At 47.6% G+C, this 18,468-nt stretch overlaps 1 protein-coding gene across 2 annotated transcripts in view; it reads left to right on the top strand.

Annotated features, from left to right (window-relative positions):
• L3MBTL4 (L3MBTL histone methyl-lysine binding protein 4) overlaps positions 1-18,468 on the top strand; it is a 431,550-nt gene that overhangs the window by 409,159 nt on the left and 3,923 nt on the right. For both annotated transcript variants that reach the window (XM_033178287.1, XM_033178288.1), the window contains 2 exons: positions 8,415-8,584; positions 17,979-18,041. In XM_033178287.1, coding sequence (XP_033034178.1) covers positions 8,415-8,584; positions 17,979-18,041 — 233 coding nt within the window. The remainder of the gene's footprint in view (positions 1-8,414; positions 8,585-17,978; positions 18,042-18,468) is intronic.

Raw genomic sequence — 18,468 nt, 5'->3', positions numbered from 1 at the left:
TATCTATCCCTTCAGTATAACTCCTCAGAAGGCACCACAGTCCCATTGTGTGTTAAGCACCTGTGCTGCACTGTACCATGTGTCAGGTTCGCACTCTGCCATGCGACTCTGGGTATGAATTGGAAATGGCTGCCCTTGACTTCTTACTCTGTTCATGGGGGCTGAAAAAATAAATGGACAATTTCCATAAAGGGTAGCCAGTGGCAGGGTGCCCAGGGGCAGCCTTGGGGAGGCGGGACTTACCTCCTCCCAAGCTGATAGATGCCACAGAGGGTGATGAGGCCTGAGGGTGGCAAGGAGTCTCTGTCCCAGCCCAAGTACTCTGGACAGGGCCTGTGCACCTGGAACTCCAAGCCTCTGGGTCTAGAGAACCCTAAAGACAGACTTCTGGGCTTGGGGATCCCTTAAAAGAATGCTAGCTGGAATAGTATCGACAGCAGGAACTCAAACCCTGCCCTCAGGAATGAAAGCTGGAGGCTGAGCCCCTTCCTAGAGTCGTGACTGTCTCCTGCTCTAGAAAGTGTCTTATCTGCCGCTTCCCTGCATATTAAGTGACTTATTCCCTCAGGATTCTACTGTGTTTGCCAGTCAGCCCCTTGCAAGCGCCTGTGTGGGGCCAGCAAGGCACAGGAGCCTGATGCTCCATGCCAGTCAGCCTGGGTGGGAGAAGCAGAGCAGACAGGGGAGGCCGTGGCAGCCCCTTGGGAAGGGAGGGAGCCGACTCCGTTCCTGGATGGAATCAAGGAAGGAGACAGAGACAAGCAGAGGTGAATGGAAGACTCTAGGGCCTAACTTGGGTAGCCGCTGAGGAGACCATGAGGAGACGGAGGCCCTCCTGGAGGAACCGTCGCAGCTTACAGGGAGGAGCTGGACACCACAGAGCACATGCCCACCTGGGAGGAGGGGCCTCTCAGTCCTCAGAGATGCCACCATGTGGAGCAGACAGCGGGACTGAGGCTGGCCTGAGGGCAGAGGGACCACTTCTCCCTGAATGAGGGAGCAGGACTGAGGTGGGAAGGTTGCCCATTGAGAGCTGTTGTAAAGCCAGACAGCCGGAGCCCCGAGGAACTGGCCAGCCCCTGGAGGTTGGAGAGGAATACCTGAAAGATGCTCTCGGGAGTCCAGAGACTCCTAAACTCGGTTCCCTCAGTCTGCCCTGCCGGGACCCAAGCCCTAGTCAGGAAACAGCAGCTGGGTTGCCACACATTCCTTTTAGCATGAGTGATTTGGGGTTGGGCAGCGACACTTCTAGAAAAAGTGGCTCTAAATCTGAACAGTTCCTAACTTAGTTTTGAAAGTCATTCTTTGCTGCTTTTGCAGTAAGTGAAAAATGTCCCTGCTTTCTCGCATGGGGGCGTTCATTCAGTCATTCCTTCATCCACTCAGCGGGTACTTGCTGAGCATCAGTTATAAGCGAGACAAACACATGGTTCAGAGTCTTAGGGCAAATGACCCATGGAGCCAACACAAGCACCCAGGTCATGCCCCAGACAGACTCTTCCACTCCTCTAGACTGTCCATGACCTCCCATCTTCACGCCTTCTGTTACTGGATTTCTGGGGCACGGTGGAATCCAGGTTATTCAAGCCCTGTTATCATAACTCCATAAGAGTCATGTGAATTGGATCCAGCCACCCAGCCTCTTCCTGCACCCCAGGTGGAGCTGGTAAGAGGCCATGGGCTCAGTACTCTTCTGGACATGCGTTGTCCCAGTAGAAACAGAATGCTGGCCACTTAGGGAGTTTGAAAGTTTCTTCTGGCCATATTTAATGTAATCAGAGGAAACAAGTACAATTAGTTTTGACGACATATTCTATTTCACCCAATAGATCCAAAACATCATTTCAACATGTAAATCAAGATTCAAAAAATTATTAAGGAGATATTTTACATTCTGTTTTTTGCTACTAAGTAATCAAAATACGGGAGGTACTATAGCACATCTCAGTTCGCATGCTTCACATTTCAGGTGCTCTGTAGTGTGGCCAGTGGCTACTGTTACTGGACAGTACGCAGATCTGGGACATCCAAGGCTCTTCATTCAACTTCTAACCCTCTTGATAGCCCACTAGGCAGTGGACAATCTCTCACTCTTGTGTGCTTCATCTCCCATATTTATATAAAATTGATTAAGAGACTGCTTGTGGTGAGGGAAGACCAATAGCTAAAATTAGCAAACACTCTGCAGATATCCATGTATGAATTCTAAATAATAAGGGTATGAGAAACAGAAGACAGTGCAGCAGACAGGCCATGCCGATGTCTGAGGAGCAATATGACTTGGCATCTAAGAAACAGCATGTGCTGAGCGCCTGCTGTCAGAGAGGAGCGTTCCTGAGGAGCCCCTGTTCTCATACGGAAATAGACAGTTGTCTTGCCCATCGTGGTGAGGCCTCTCCTGTTCTGCTTTTTACTTTTGTTTTGGGGATAAAGACATGGAAATGAAGAGGGACTGAGCAGACTCAGAAGCATCAAAATCAAGAGAAGAAGGTGCAGCTGAGAAATGGCAGCTCCAAACATGTTCAGTACGCAGGGCATGAGAACAGGTGATCGTGGGAAGAAAACAACGTTCCCAGGTGAAAAGCCATCTCTGAACATTTCCTTGCTTCTCCAGCGGAAGTCACTATGGGAGCGCAGGGCCTGGATGGAGTAACGTCTCAGTCAGTGCCAGATGAATTGATAGGACTTGGTGGGTGACTGTCACAGATTACACAGTGGGTGAGAGCAATCACATAATTGGATTGGGGGACCGACTGCATTATTTTTTTATTTCCTCCTTTTTGCAGCAGAGAACACAGTAGAACCGCTACCCCTTTCATTGAAGAGAAGGTTACTTGTGAAACGGGTCTCCGTTTTTAGTGGGATTAAAAATAACTCAAGGCCCAGTCATGCAGACTGTGGTTTACCATTTATGACTCACTTGCTTCAGTTTTGTTTTGTGAGGCTTTTGTGAAGAAACAGCCATATTTTTAAAGAACATTTCCATAAAGGATTTTCCTTCTCATTTGTCAGGGTAAAGCAGAAGTGGGAAGGATGAATGAGAGGGCAGGGAAGAAATGAGGGACCTACCTTTATGTTATTTTCAGACAAATTAAAATCCTTTAGTCTCTAAAAACTTTTCTTCTTATTTTTTTTTTTTTTTTTTTAAATAGAGACAGGGTCTCTCTCTGTTGCCCAAACTGGGGTGCAGTGGTGTGATCATAACTCATTGCAGCTTCAACCTCCTGAATTTAAGTGATCCTCCTGCCTCAGCCTCCCAAGTAGCCAAGACTACAGGTGCATGTCACCATGCCCAGCTAATGTTTTCTTTTTTGTAGAGACAGAGTCTCACTGTGTGTCAAGTCTGGTCTTGAACTCCTGGCCTCAAGCAATCCTCCCGCCTTGGCCTCCCAAAGTGCTGAAATTACAGGTGTGACCACTGCACCTGACTGAATACTTTTCTTTTTGATCTGTGGAATGGGAAGCAGACAGTGCTGTGCCTCATATCGCAAGTCTGTTTAGTCATTTCACTGGAAAGGCAGCCCTAGGTCACACGCTGTCCACAACTGGCTGGTCTGGCTGTCTCAGGCACTCTGGAAAAGACTGACCTTCCCCTGGCTGTGGCGTTCTGACTTTTAAAGGCAGATAGACTTACCAGTAGACTTGCATCTCATCAGGCAATCAACTGGATTCCAGTGTGGTGTTTATTGCCTCTGCAGGAAGGACAATGACTTTTCTTTGGAGATGGGTTACTCCTCTCTAAGTGTTGCTGGACTCAAGATCCACAGACAAGTCTTCCAGTGCTGTGGTCCAGGGCCCCTTGGGACCCTGCAGCTGGACACAGAGCTGAACATATTGGCCTTGGAAACTTGAGGGTGCAGTACATCTCTAAGCACCTTAAATGAAATCTTTAAACACTTCATCATATGTTTTTTTGAAGGCCATAAAATCCAAAAGAAACACTACCCACAGCAAGAAAAATGGTAGCAAAACAATTCTTTCAACCAAACCCCCCAATGACAAACCATCGAAGTTACAAGTTTTATGTACTCCATTTTCTGGAAGGAGAAGGCATCCTACACGTAAGGATACCTTTATTTATTGTCACACTGGTGTTAGAGGCAAAGGCAGTATTACATATACATTTCATTTTCTGGTGCAGGGGACATTTTGATGAATTAAAATGTTAAAACCACCAGTAGAAAGGCTGCTTTTGCAGGCTGAATTTCCTTGGCTGGCTTTTAGGGGAGCTGGGTAGGAGTCATGATGGCAGTGAGGTCGTGCAACTGGGAAGCATCTCATGTCCCTCAGCTGTGTTAGGTGGAAACAGGGCTGTGATGCCTGCTGTGGTGGATGAAGTACACAAATGATCCTTCTGTACTATGATTGTGGCAAACATCCTTATCAAATCTGGAAGGCTCCATTTACCCCAAGTGCCCCAAGAGAGAAGAATCTGATCCTTCTCATTTGATGAAAATGGTTTCTGGGAAGAGTACATGCCTTCATTATCAGCTTATGTTCTTTAATTTATTAACAACTTTTTAGTGAGTATCTGATGTGACATAAATCACGCTGGGCTTTGTAAAAAAAAAAGTTAAAATCAGTGTATTCGCATATTACAAAAATTTATGCAAATTTTAAGTGGATATTTTCAAAAGTCTAATTTTATGCACAGAATTTAAAATAATGCAAATCACCCTAAATTTTAAAAGCCTGTCAAGAGCCACATAATTTCTAAGCTGGCAGGCCAAGAGCATTTTAGCATCTGACACAGTTGCCACACATCGGCAACAGGCTGCCTGGGAAGCAGATGTCCACCCTGCAGTGGCAGATCTCACTTCCTTCCACTAGGACTTCTGCAAATGATTTCAGTGACCACTGCTGGTCATTCCAGGACCACTCAGGTGTGAAATCTGAACATGGCCCTCAAGACCCTGAATCTCAGTCTGGATTTCACATTTTGTAAGTTTCACACAGACTTTGGAAGTGGTGTATGTCCCCACATTCACTATCATTACAACTTAAAATACCTTTATAACTTATAACAATCATATAATATCTGACATGTATTGAACACGTTATGTACCAGGAGCTGTCCAAATCGCAGCAACTCAATGGGGTATAAGTTTTGCTCTTACTCCGTTCTATTCTATTCTATTCTATTCTCCTTTTTTGTTCCCCTCCTATTACCCCATTTTAGAGTTAGAAAACCTTGATATGTAGAAATTAAGTGCCTCATCCCAGGTCACTCAGCTGTTATGTAGGGAGATCACTAGGCCACAGAGCTCCTGAGGCAAGTATACGCAAGCAATTTTTCAGCTAGACCTGACTATCCCACCCCAAAATCATCCGCTGTAGAAGACATTAGACTTGCTAAAGGGTACAAAGAAGGCAAAACAGCCCCCACGAAACACTCCCCAAATGCAAACTAGTCTTGCATTGTGTTAATTTAGAATAAGGCTGCTTCCCTTTAGCAATCCTGACCTCAAGAGGTTTGCAGATCACAGTTAAAGTATTACCTGCCACTGAGCATTCACAACACGCTGGGAACCTTGCTAAGCACTTTCTGCAACTTCTCCTTTTCCCTCACACCAGCCCTGCGTGACAGACACTGTCACCTCCAGGCATGTCTTAGAGATGACAGAATGGTTATTCCAGATTCCCTATCCAGGGACTCCCTCCCTAGACCAACTCAAGTCTTTTTGAGTTTTCAAATGCTCAACTTTCGAACTTTCTGTCTCATGATGTACAATTGATACAGTAAAGTTGATAATAGTAAAACATTATCTGTGTTCAGCATGTAACAGATTCTGGCAAGAATTTCCCAGAACTTGAGGTTGCTGATGAACAGACACAAGCCCTTATGCCAGTGAAAAGTCTGAACCCCAGGTAGGGGATCCACAGCCCAGCAAGTGCCTGTAGCTCTTTCCCCACCACCCATGTGGGACCCCCTTTGGCCTATAGAGCCTATTCCCCACAGCATTCCTGCACTCCCAAATTCAGTTTTATTCAGGCTTCCCTTCAAATAGTTTGATTTAATAGGGACACAGGTAACTGTATTCAAAAGCCACAGATAATATAAAGCCAGCCTGAGTTCAAATGCACAGCATAAAGCTAGAACTCCATCTAAACTCTAAAGGCCATCTTGCTACTTGGACTAACTGAAGTCGCCATCTGTCATCTTCCAGAGCCCAGAACCAGCCCTGAGAGTGGCAAGCAGTGGACGGAGGAGTCCCTGGACTATTCAGCCACACATTATGTGTCTTTCCAAGAGTCTGCCCCGGCACTCAAAGCAGATAATTTGCTTCCAGAATTATGGTGTGGGAAATTTTCTTGCTGGGGAGCACACAGATTTCTAGGTTTTTTTTTTTCTTTTACATTTTTAATGACTTCAGCCTTCATTTGGGAATCACAGAAATCTAATCAGCATCACTTGACATATTTATTCTTCCAATATATAAGATTCATTCACTGTGTCTTTTCAGAGTCCTATATATTTTGAAACTATGCATGATTAATTTCCCCAGGACATGAGTTTGAGATACATATATGTTGGGTTTAAGTCCACACTATTTCAGCAAAAACAACTGATTGAGTGATGTGGTTATTCTTTTCCAGAATAAAGCCCAGTTTTGGGCCAGGTCTTAATCCCTAAGAGTGCAGGGCTTTAACTCCTGGCTTCCCAGCAAAGCCCTTGGATCATATCTGTGTCACTGCAACTTCAGACTGACCCTGTGACGTTCCCACTCCAGGTTTCAAGGGCTTGTTTTGTACATGTCCCTTGTCCAGCCTGACAACTTCATTAAAAACCATTCATATTTGCCAACATACTGCCTTTGCAAGGAAGATGTGAAGTTCCCTTTCAGAACCTGCAGGCTTACATACTGTTGTCTGAACTACACAGAAGAGGTAACCTATTTACATGCTAAAAAGGTCAGTGTTGAACAATCAGCAGTTCAAGATGAATTTGCTGCTGCTTGCACCTGGAGCATAAGAATTGGGGAGAACCTGGTAATTTTGCTGCCTCTTTATCTGTGTAGACAGCAAGCACTGTTAAATATGAGGATGTCTGTTCCGATCCACGAGAGTCGTATTGCACAGAGAAGCCCAGTGATGGACAAGCTCGCTCGTAGTTTAGAACCTTTCTGATTACTAATGAGTATATGCGACTGTGACCATGCAGGTCAGCCTCACCTACTAAAAGCTGTAATTAATTTGAGGTGGAAATATTTGCATAATGGTTTTTCAGATTCTGTTAGTAAAACAAAAACCATCGTAACAGACCTTAAATTATGTGGCTACTGCTTATTTAACCTTCTCTTTGCATTACAAAAGGTAGACTTCTGGAGGGCTTCAAACATTTCCTTTTGTGATCTTTTCAAAGTCTCTTCTAATATCAGCAGTTTTATTTTGCTAATGTGTGTTGCAAGTGTCTTAAAAGATGTCATTATAAAGGCATTGGTTTTCTCTGAAATCTCTGTAATATTTTTGCTCCTTATCCATTTGTAGATTTAAGCTAAATAATTAGGGAATTGAGACCCATGCCTTTTCCTTAAATGTTGGGATGTAACATAAGAGTAAAGTCACTCTTGAAGACAGGAAACCAGCACAGAAGGCTGTTGATAAGCATAGGGCTGAAGTGCATGGAGATCCCATTGAAGTCTCACTCCTTAGTTGCAGCAGCCAATCTTGTGCAACCAAACAGCCATTGTCCTTTGTACCTTAAAACCATGGTACATTCAGAGCTGCTCAGAAAAGAGCACCCCACCTAAGAGTGCCTGTGTTAGGGAGGTCATGTCTCAGCTTTCGCTGCTTTCCAAAGCCCCTGGCTGCCACAGGATGTCACCCCAGGTGAGGTCATGGTGCACTGCTGGGGATCTGCAGCAGCAGCAGCTGGTATCACCCAGCTTCTCATGGGGACCCTTGCTACATGGCATGTTCAGTATCACTCAGGGGATTTATAAAGCCAGATGTGGACTGAGGCTCACTCTGTCTTTAGAGACTCATGAGGCCGCTTCCAGGAAGACATTATTCTTTGTGTGCATACACATCCCAGATGGTTCAGTGTGCCAATCTGCTTAGTAGTCAAATTCTGCATGGTTCTTTGATTCCTCTGACTCCTAATTTAAGGAGAGAGAAGCCAGTGGCAGTGACAAGTGACCATCAAACAGCATCTCACAGAGATTATTTGAATGTGGCTGAAACACAGCCCTGTCTTCTAGGCACGGGTAACATATGTCTTCTATGACCACTGCTCCAAAACAGACTGGTGGCATAGGGTATGCCTGGGGGGGATGCTGTACGATCAGAAGACACGGGTTCTGCTGGTGGCGGCACTTTCCCTGCCCTGACTTGGGCCCTCTGGACTGTGGGGCTGACGCAGCAGTGCTTGCTCGCTGGGAACCTGAGCCTCACCCCACCCCCCTCTCTTGCAGAACACTCAGCAGAGCAGGCGCAGCAGGTACTTCACCAGTCAGTGTTCATGTCCACGGGGTCAGCCCACCCTTTTCGGGACCTTCCCCTCAGCAGGGAGCAACACTGCAAGCTACTTCCAGGCGTGGCTGACATCCGGGCCAGCCAAGTGGCACGATGGACTGTGGATGAGGTGAGTGGAGCTGCTGGAGTCCCGGGCTGGGGTGTGCCTGCTGCTAAGAAATAGGCGGAAGGTGCCCACTGACCATTCTCTAATGTCTGGGACAGCGCCCTTTTTCTCTTAGGCATTGTATCCGCCATGTAAACTTTAAAACCCAAATTAGAGGGAGAAGCCAGGCATGGTTTTGAGGAGATGAGGAAAGCCCGCCACTTGCCCAGATAGTTTTGTGCCTCCCCTCCGCAGCCTTATTCCAGTGTCCCCCGAGCCCCAGAGCCATCAGCTGGGGCTAATTCAAGCAGAGAGGCTTAAGCCTCCAATTCCACATCACAGATTTAATTTGGGGAAGCACAAATGTGCAAGCATCTGAGGCTTGCATCCCAGCCACGTGTGCTCTGGGAGAGGTACCCAGCCCAGGACATCCTGCACCTCAAGGATCTATTTGCCAGTTGCCCTGTGGTCTCGTGGGATCCAGGCACATTCATGGCAGAGAAGGGCCCTGCTGCAGGTTTGCGCATCTAAAGCTACAAGATGAGCAGGCCCACCTGTGGTTCATTTATAAAGTATATTTGGTCACAACGTTATATGGGAAGCTGCACAGAGGGGACAAGTTGGATCAGATTTCAATATAAACATTCCTTACAATATTGATTATTTTACATTTTATCTTATTTTATTTAGAGACAGGGTCTTGCTCTGTTACCCAGGCTGGAGTGTAGTGGCATGATCATAGTTCACTGCAGCCTTGAACTCCTGGACTCAAGTGATCCTCCCACCTCAGCCTTCTGAGTAGCTGGGTCTATAAGCATGTGCCACTACACCTAGCTAATTTTGTTTGTTTGTTTTGTGGATACGGGGTCTCACTATGTTGCCCATGCTAGTCTCAAACTCCTGGCCTCAAACAATTCTCCCACCTCAGCCTCCCAAAGCACTGGGGTTATGTGCAGGAACCACCTTGCCTGGCTTCAATAATGGTTATTAATAAGGATCAGTTAAGCCCCATTGCTTTACAATAATGCTGTAGAAATGCTTCATATTTAAAGTGGTATTATTTAAGGAATGTACCACTTACCTGTAATTCCTTTTGATAAAGATACTGTTTTCACTAGTCAGGCCTTAAATTGTTTTTTAATAGAAGGAAAACCCTGGGTCACTCTGAGGGCAAGATTAGAGCTACAGGCGCAGTTAAATCAGACACACAATGTTCCTGGAGCACTTACTGCAGTCAACTTAATCTTGGTTTAAGCCCACCTTCCTAGCCTTGGGCCAAGGAATAGGTGGGCCAATGCCCACCCAGAAATTGGAGCCATTCATTTGAAGTGCCACCTTTTTAAAGTAAGACTGAGAGTGTCTCCTCTGCCCTCTTTGTTGCTGGGCTCATGGCCCCTGGCATCGTCACTGCCCTGCACAGAAGGATGCCCTGGGGAGAGCAGCGCCAGATCCCAGCCTCAGTTCCACTCCCACCTGCGTGTGCAGAGTGACAGAGTTCTGATCGTGAGGAATGTGGTGGAGAAGGCAGAATTCTGGGCATGTCTCTGCCCAGCTTACAACCATCCCTGGCTCCCCCTGGCACCCTTCACACTCTGTGAAGTCCTCCCTTCCGCCCTGGCCTGCCCTGCCATTCTTGCCCTCCCCTCCTGCCCCAGGGAGTCCTGCTGCCCCAGCCTGTTCTCATACTCACACAGTCCTGCCTTCTCCCACTCAGACCACTGCCAGCAGCCGTCTGGGGCTCCATGCTCTCTTCCACCTCCTGTGGATCCTCGGTCTGAGCCAGAGGTCACCTCTGGCAGGGCATCCACACTCTGGCCTGACCCCGCACTCACTTGGCATGACATCTTGAGAACCCCTCACTACACCCGGAACTTAGTAGACACCCAGTAAATGTTTGTTGAATGAATGTTGGATGACAAGGAAATCAATTGTGGACTAAATTTTGAAACAAAAGTGGAATGTATCTAATCAGAAAAAAGAAGGGAAGCCATTTCAGTTGACGGGGAAACAGAGGAGGTTGCATGGAAGTGAGTTTCACAGAGTTAGTGATGGCGGACACGCACCGCGCCCTGTGCAGTCATTAATCATGATAAACCAGCTATATGAATACAATGACAGTAAGGCAGATACTCACTTTCCCATTTTATTCGTGGGGAAGTTGAGATACCCAGAGATGAAGTGACTTGCATCAGGCCACACAGTCAGAACCAGGCCATGAGCTGAATTCCTGCCCACCATGCTCACTGTGGCCCCAGGCACAGAGGAAAGGGACCTAGGACCAGGAGATGGGCCTGGTGTGGAAGGCCTCAGGGGCCAGGCAGAGGGTGTGCACAGCCCACAGTCTGCTGGACAGAGTCATTCTGGGTTCTTATGCGGAAAGTCACTTTGTGAAGATGGTGTTTCAGGAAGATGAGAATTGCAGAGATCTGTAGAGAGTAAGGTGAGAAGGGCGGAGGAGAAGGAGACACCCAGGAAGTGGAACCATCAGGGCCTAGGTGGGGTGCTGCCAACCAAAGAACCCGTATTCAATAGACATTTCAAAGGCACAGGCAGTAGCACAGGGAGGTAGATTAGACATAGAAGAAAAAGTGAGATGCACCAAATGCGATTCCATTTATAGTCTCGGTGCTAAACAGTTTAGTACTTAATTGGGGTAATAATATGTGAGAGCTGAAAGGCCCAAAGAGCTCATCTGAAAGAATGGGGAAAGAGTGTGCTATTAGAAGTGAAATTTGGGGACAGAGTCCACTTTGGGAGCAGGAGGATAACATGGTGACTTCATCATTGGACATGTGGCTCACGGTTAGCAGTCCCTGTGAATCACCACTGTGACATAAACTCAAGATGAGTGCCCTTAAAGGCTGCAGGCAAAGGATACTAAGGGGCATTTCCCAAGGGTGTGAGTGTCCAGAGTTAGGGTGAGGATGGGTCGGCAGGGCCCCAGTTAGAAAGAGGGAAGAGGGGCTGCAAAGGGGCACTGACTTCCAGAGAGTCCCTGGACGCCAGGTGTCAGGGGAAGATGAAGCCAGAGCATGTGGTGCAGCAGGACAGGTGTCAGAGCTGGTCAGGTTTTGAGGCTGGGTTCGTGGAGTTGTGCCTCAAAGAATTTGGAAAAATTGTGTACAGTATATGTATTTTTAATGGGTAAGGGCCAGAGATTTTCTTAACTTCTCAGGGATGCCTTTATGCAATAAGAACAGACGCCACTGTTAGGGACATTAGCAGTGACTAGGAAATGGGAGGGAGCTCTGATTGGACAGATTTCAAGTATGGCACTTAACAGAAGCAAAATCAGGAGATTGGGAGGTGATTCAAGGGAAGTAGCTGGTCTAGGTGAAAGTGTCATTAGGACAGGGAAGATCTCAGAAGGAAGACCAGAGAAAGAGAAGCTGTTAGGAAGATGAGAGCCCTGGTCCTTAGTTCTCTCTTGTGGGTGTAGGTGGAATCTCAGCCCTTGCTGCTGGGAGAGGCCTTAGAACGTTTCTAGATTTAAAATACCAGCCATGGGAAAGGCTAAGTGCCTCGCATACAACACTCCTGCTCCTGCTGCTTCCATAACCCTGACTTCCGTCAGGGATTCATTCCAGGGAAAACCATTTTCATGATTCCCTACTGTTGAGCATAACTTAGTCTTGCTGTCTCCCCAACTAGATGCCCTGAGGACAAGGACCACATCCTGAATTTCTTTCCATGTCCTCACACACTACGGCGCATTTCCCAGTACCAACATAGGTCCTCAGGAATCATCTCTGATGGGTTGAAAATGGGGGCTTTATGATTGCTGTATTTGTGTCTTTGAAAATAAGGGAGCCACTCAGGGGCCCCCAGTGAGTACCTACCCACAGCAGAGTGTAGGGCTGCTTAGAGAAGGCACAGTAAAAATGATGAGCAGGGCAGCAATGATGTGAAAGGCAGTTCAGGGCTGAGCTGGACTGGTGGGGGCCTAGGGGTGCTTTTGTGCATTGTCAGCACTGGGCGTTTCAGAGAGGAGCCTCCGCAGCCAGGGATGGGTGTGTTGGAATGAACTGGGCATCCCTCAGGAAGAGTTAACACGGGGTGTCTGCGGCAGAAGGTGAAGTGAAAGCACAGCCTCTTTGTCTGCCTTTCTGGCCCGGGAGGAAGACCTCTGCTCTGCTAATGCCGCCTGTGAAGAGAGGCCAGCGCAGGGCCTTTGTAACACTCCACAGAGCTGTGGGCTGCCTCTTAACTCCTTTGTTACTGTGGCTGTCTCTCCAAGAGCAGTGTTTTTCAAAGCGCAGGTAGGCTGTGAAGTCAACGTAGTGGTTATAAAACGAAAGACCAGACAAGATGAGAGCACATCATAGGTGATGAGGGTTGTTGCTTTGCTAAACTTTGGTGAGGGATGTGTGTGGGCGTGTGCACGTGATAAGTTACGGAGATGTAAAGCATATGTCTTACTCTGGGTCATGAAAATTCCCTGTACAAGAGCATAAGCTTTTATGAGTAGGGACTAGTATCGTTTCATATATTTTATATCTTTTAATCTTCTGTTGTCTTATTGCAAAGCATCCTGCACGGAAGAGGGTTTGACAAATGTTCGAGTGAGTGAATGAGTCCATGAATGAATAAGCAGGTGGGTTTTATGTAGTCTGTTCCCTGATTCTGCCAGGTATATATGTCTAGGCACACGGAGGCAGGCAGGGCATGATATGTGCTGTGCTCATTTACCACCCTAGGTATGACTCAGGTAAGCCTGGTGCACGTATGGGTACTTTTATTTCTCTTATTAAAACATACTTCTTAAAGCACCACATATAAATTGCTCTAGCCTCAACCAAGTGCTCCCTAAATGTTCATTCATGTTAAAAGATGGCAGTCACTTTAAAAGCAGCCTTTCCACAGGAAGGGGTGCTTTTGAAAAATTCAGGGTACTGCTAACTAAGCAGAGCAGCCTTATACAATTGAGCCCTTAAAAAAAAAGGGCAAATAAACTCTGCGGTTAAAAAATAAGACCCAGGCTGGAAACATGGTCCCCAGTGGACGATTAGCCAGTATGGTCAGGCACATATCTACAGGCTCAGCGAGATAGAGAACACCAGCATTTGGAAAGATTTAAAGCAGCAGCAGCCCCACGGAAGAATACGAGGCCTGCTGAGCTCCAGTGACGATGCCAGGGAAAGTAGGTCGTGGGGGAAGTGAGGTCGGCTGGCGGGATGGGCTCCTCTCAGAGCCTGGGCAGTGTCATCCCTCCCAGTTTCCCCAAACTGCTGTCTCATACTTAGAATTAACTTTCTCAGTGTCCTTCCAAAACAAAGCAGGGATTTTAGCTGTAGGACACTGTGTGCCTGAGAATGTGGGAAGTGCTGGTGTGTCAGCGGTCACAGCACTGTGGGGGGCACTTCCCAGAGTCAAGACCAAGGGGTGACACCCGCATGGCAGCCCCCCACACCACCAGGCGCTGCCCAGAGCCAACGCCAAGGCCCAGGCCACCCACTGGGCTCCAACAGTGTGATCACCCCCTTTGAAAAAGCAGGTGACCCCACTGCTATGACTTCTATGGGTGCAGGGCAAGTGGATGGTCATTTCATCTTTCGCAGAGGTCATGCGCCTCTGGACAGCTGTCCACATTTTCCACAAACGTGAAGAAAAAATATCTCTCTCTTTTAATGGGAGAATGAGAGGGAAACTTCTTGATATTACTCTATTCTGTGCTAAAACTCACCGCTTTCATTGAGAAAATCTGTAGCAAAACTTTCTATGAAAGCTCAAAATACAATTTATTTGTAGGGGAGGTAATTACTGGCTAATAATACTGAATCAAGGCCTTTGCATATTTTAAAACTCTTGGCCAGAGAAGTCTGCTTAATAGAGTTCATGGAACTTGTTCCTTATTTTGGAAAAAGAAAAGATAAACTGAATCGAATGGGAATCTCTTTCCAAAATGGCAGAGCCTTTCGAAGGAGTGTGAAGCTGAGGAGGGTGGCCGGGTGGAGGATGAGGTGGAGGCGGCAGGTGCTGCTTGCAGGCCAGGCAGAGGCCACCTCCGGGCAGGGCCGCTTCTGCTCTGTTGATGCTTTGGTTTAACACGTTATTTATTTCCTTTAAAAAAATCCAATTTACCTTTCATACATTGACAATGATTTCTTGGCCAATGATACTGAGAAAGAAGACTGTGGTCTTTTTTTTGTTTGTCCAGAAAAGGACAGTTTAACATAGGCAAACCGTCAAAGCAACTTGCAACACTTCTGCTGTGAACGGTCCTTTAAACAAGTATGGAAAAGAGACCATGTTTCTAACCAACCACTCCTTTCCCCTAGCAGTGGGGAAACCACTGTCCCTGTGCTAACGTGCCTTTCCCACTGCAGTGAGTGACTGACATCCGACAAAACGTGGTTCCTTAGCTAGTTACTGGTCCCTCTTCTCTATCATTTCCTCCTACGACACTCAGCCCTCCTTCCTGTGAAAAAGTGAGCCCAGCAGAAGAACTGCGGCAATGTTGCCCCCAGGGGCATTTGGCAACATCTGGGCATATTTTTGGTTGTTAGAACTGGGAAGGGGGCTTTGCTACTGGCACCTTGTGAGTAAAGGGCAGGGATGCCGTTAAACATCCCACAACACCCAGGCCAGCCCTCACAGTAAAAAGTTACCTGGCCCGAGGTGTCAGTATTGAGGTTGACGAACGTGGTTTTACAGCATTCTCCTGTGCTCATCTTTGATTCCTGCCCTGCCTAGCCCTGAGGCTCAGCATGAGTCCGTCCAGACCCTGCTGGACCATTCCTCTAGCTTCCCTGCAGCGCTGTGGTTCTCGGCCCTCAGTGCACACTGGAACCAACTGGGAAGCTCTAAAAATATCTACGCAGTGCTTGGACCCAATCCAACTCCATTAATTTATCATCTGTGTGGCATGAGGCCTGGACTACAGTCAGCGTGAAAGCTCTGCCGAGGATTCCAGTGTCCCGCCAGGGTGGAGTGCCGGGGCTCAGGGCTCCCCGCTGCTGTGGAGGAAGTACAGGCCCACACCTGGAACCACGCGGCCCTCCCCGCTTCCCACCACTCCCTGTCTACTCCTCAGCTCAGTCAAACTGCACTCCTCCAGCTCCTCACACCCGCCCTTTGGCCCTGTGCTGTCCTGCTTTGCGGTTTGCTCCTGGGATTCTCTATGCCTAGAATTCTTCCCCCGCCCATCCACCCCAAATCGCCATGGTGGAAATACTGTGCATCCAACAGTAACCCTCTCACGGTCCCCCTTCTTCCTGATGTCCTTCCTGAAGTCCCACCTAAGATTTGTGGAGTCCCTTCCTAACACCCATAGCCTTCCTACTTTTCTCAAGGGTGTTAGCACATTTGACCACATGTTGTAGTGAGTGATAAGCTTTCATGTCCTCCCTGTTCCCCTCAATCCTCCCACCACTAATCACATCAACTCATTGAACATTCAAGCACAACAAGCTCCCAGAGCAGCTCTTCTAGCAGCCAGCATCAGGCCTCACACACAGGCAGGGTTGGAGTATATATATATGACCAGCAGAGTGGTCTGGGGAATGACAGAGCCAGGCCACTCTCCATGTCCTGGGCCCCAGCCACCTGCCACCAACAGCACCGCCACTGCCATCACCTGCCCCAGTTGCCCTGTCTCTGCAGCTTGACCAGTGGCATTCCACAGCTTTCATTAGCTCCCAGCAAATACTGAGCACGTGCTCTACATGCTTCCTTCTCACCTAGAACAAAAAAACTGTATTAGCGCAGCAAACAGACTTGGCTTCCTCTGCCTGAATTGCCAGTGTCAGGTTCTCAGGTGAATTCGCTCATAATACTGAGAGCCTGGGCCAGCAGAGGTACTCACTAGCACAGATGCTCCGGGGGCTTGGAGGTGAACTTGCATGACAGCAGTATGGCTGGTGTGGAACTTTTTTTTTTTTTTAAATCCTTATCACTCCAAACTTTATATGAAGATTGTAAAACGACTCAAGAATATATTTTCAGCGCCAGGGGTGAGTAAAGCAGACTTGGACATGCAGATCACCCCTAAAAAGAAGATATTCTGAACTCTTCACATTTGCACTGACTAAATATAGCTGTGAGACCACAGGGGACAGAGCTCAGGAGGGGCACAGGTGTCCAGCCCTAGGGTACGCCCTGTGGGAGTTGGCCCTTCCTGCTCTGTCACCTGGGATCAGCAAACACCTGGTGCTATCTCCTGCACCATCAGGGGCAGCATCGGCCGACTTCTCCTGGAGAGGCTGGGAGGGAGCCTGTGCTCACAGAGCTCTCTGAGGGTGGGACGTGTTGACACACTGCACTCTCCAGCCTCGAGAACCTTCCCCATGAAACCAGGGAGAGGAGAAGGGCCAGCACCCACAATTCGGTTGACACAATTCGGTTGGCTCTCCGCAGAGCCAAAACAAAACAAACAAGACAGTTCCCCTAGAAGTATCACCTCCCGAGATTACATTTACTGTTGCACTCCAGCCTGCCTTTCATCCCCTGCTGCGACAGGACTGGAGTTAGGCCGTAGTGCAGACCACCCAGTTGTCATTTCTGATGTTGGGAGTCTACCCTTTATCATGATTGTTCAATCAGCTTCCCAAAGGTACCTATTAGGAACACTCGCTGGCTTCCTGAGCTGATAGCCAGATCTTTGTCTGAGCCCTCTCTTGTTAAAAGGATATTTGGGGGCATGTGGGGGCATGGTGAGGGTGGGAAGTTGAAATGAAGAGACTGATTCTCCAAAACGTAGGGCCTAGAGACAGCAAACCTGAATTCCAAAATGTCTCTGCTACTTACCAACCGCATATGGCCCTGGGTAAGTGCTGAACCCAAAATGTCTCTGCTACTTACCAACCGCATGTGGCCCTGGGTAAGTGCTGAACCCAAAATGTCTCTGCTACTTACCAACCGCATGTGGCCCTGGGTAAGTCTGAACCTCTTTGGGCTTCAGCTTCATCATTTATGTGGGAATTCAGCTCCGCATGGATTCTCTGATCGCCTGTGGTTCACTAGGCTCCAGGTGAGGAACTGGGCCACAGAGATGAGTAGGAGAAGGCCTTGCCTTTGGGTCTGCCTTTTAAAGGCAAGTGGGTAGGTCCTCACACCTGCCTGTTGCTGTGATAGCTGCTGCACAAGTCCACTGGCCTCGCCCTCCCTGACCCCACAGGGGAGTCAGGAGAATCAGATACAGAAGCTTGCAGAATGCCAGAGCTTCACATATGGAGGCTGTTACTGTCATCATTACAACCATAACCCTATGCAGGTCAGCCCAGTAATAAGAGGACAGAAAAAATACTGGGGGCTGGTCTAATTTCTCAGTTGACAAATGCTAATGCAACTTGATAGATACTATTTAGTTCCCAAGTGTTTGAGAGACTTTAAGTATATTTTACTTAAATGTTGGATTACTACAACCCCAAAATTATTTCAGGTGCATGTATTAAATTAGGCTTTTCATCTTGCACTATAGGTGGCTGAGTTTGTACAGTCTCTTCTGGGCTGTGAAGAACATGCCAAGTGCTTTAAGAAAGAGGTAAGAAATACGTATATATATATATACTTCTAGACCCAGAAGTGTTTTGTTATCATTTACTTAAGTGTAACTACGTACAATTTGGGGCAGCAAGAGAAAGGAGATCCAGCAGGAATAGAGCCCAATTCTGCAGTGTGAGACCAAGCAGGGTCAGTCTCTGCCTTCAGCCCTCTTATATTTTGCTAGGTTTTGTTGCAGAATGCCACGGTGCTTGGTGCATACAGCATGCTCAGTACATATACTGTTTGCTGGAAGAGTAAATGAACAAGATAATTAATTATTACCTATCGGTGTCATGAGGCCTCTCCATTGGTGGCTTGAAGCCATTTGGGCGAAGGCAAGAATCCTTCTTTGGGATTGCACCTGGGAAAGAGAGGAGATTTGTTTACTCCAAAGTCAGCGTGGGACCCTCCTACCTACCCCTGCT

The sequence above is a fragment of the Trachypithecus francoisi genome, unplaced genomic scaffold (genome assembly GCF_009764315.1).
Source record: "Trachypithecus francoisi isolate TF-2019V2 unplaced genomic scaffold, Tfra_2.0 Lachesis_group19, whole genome shotgun sequence".
In the NCBI taxonomy this organism is placed as follows: domain Eukaryota; kingdom Metazoa; phylum Chordata; class Mammalia; order Primates; family Cercopithecidae; genus Trachypithecus; species Trachypithecus francoisi.
The sequence above is the reverse complement of the archived record's forward strand: the minus strand, read 5'-3'. Positions and strand labels throughout refer to the sequence as shown.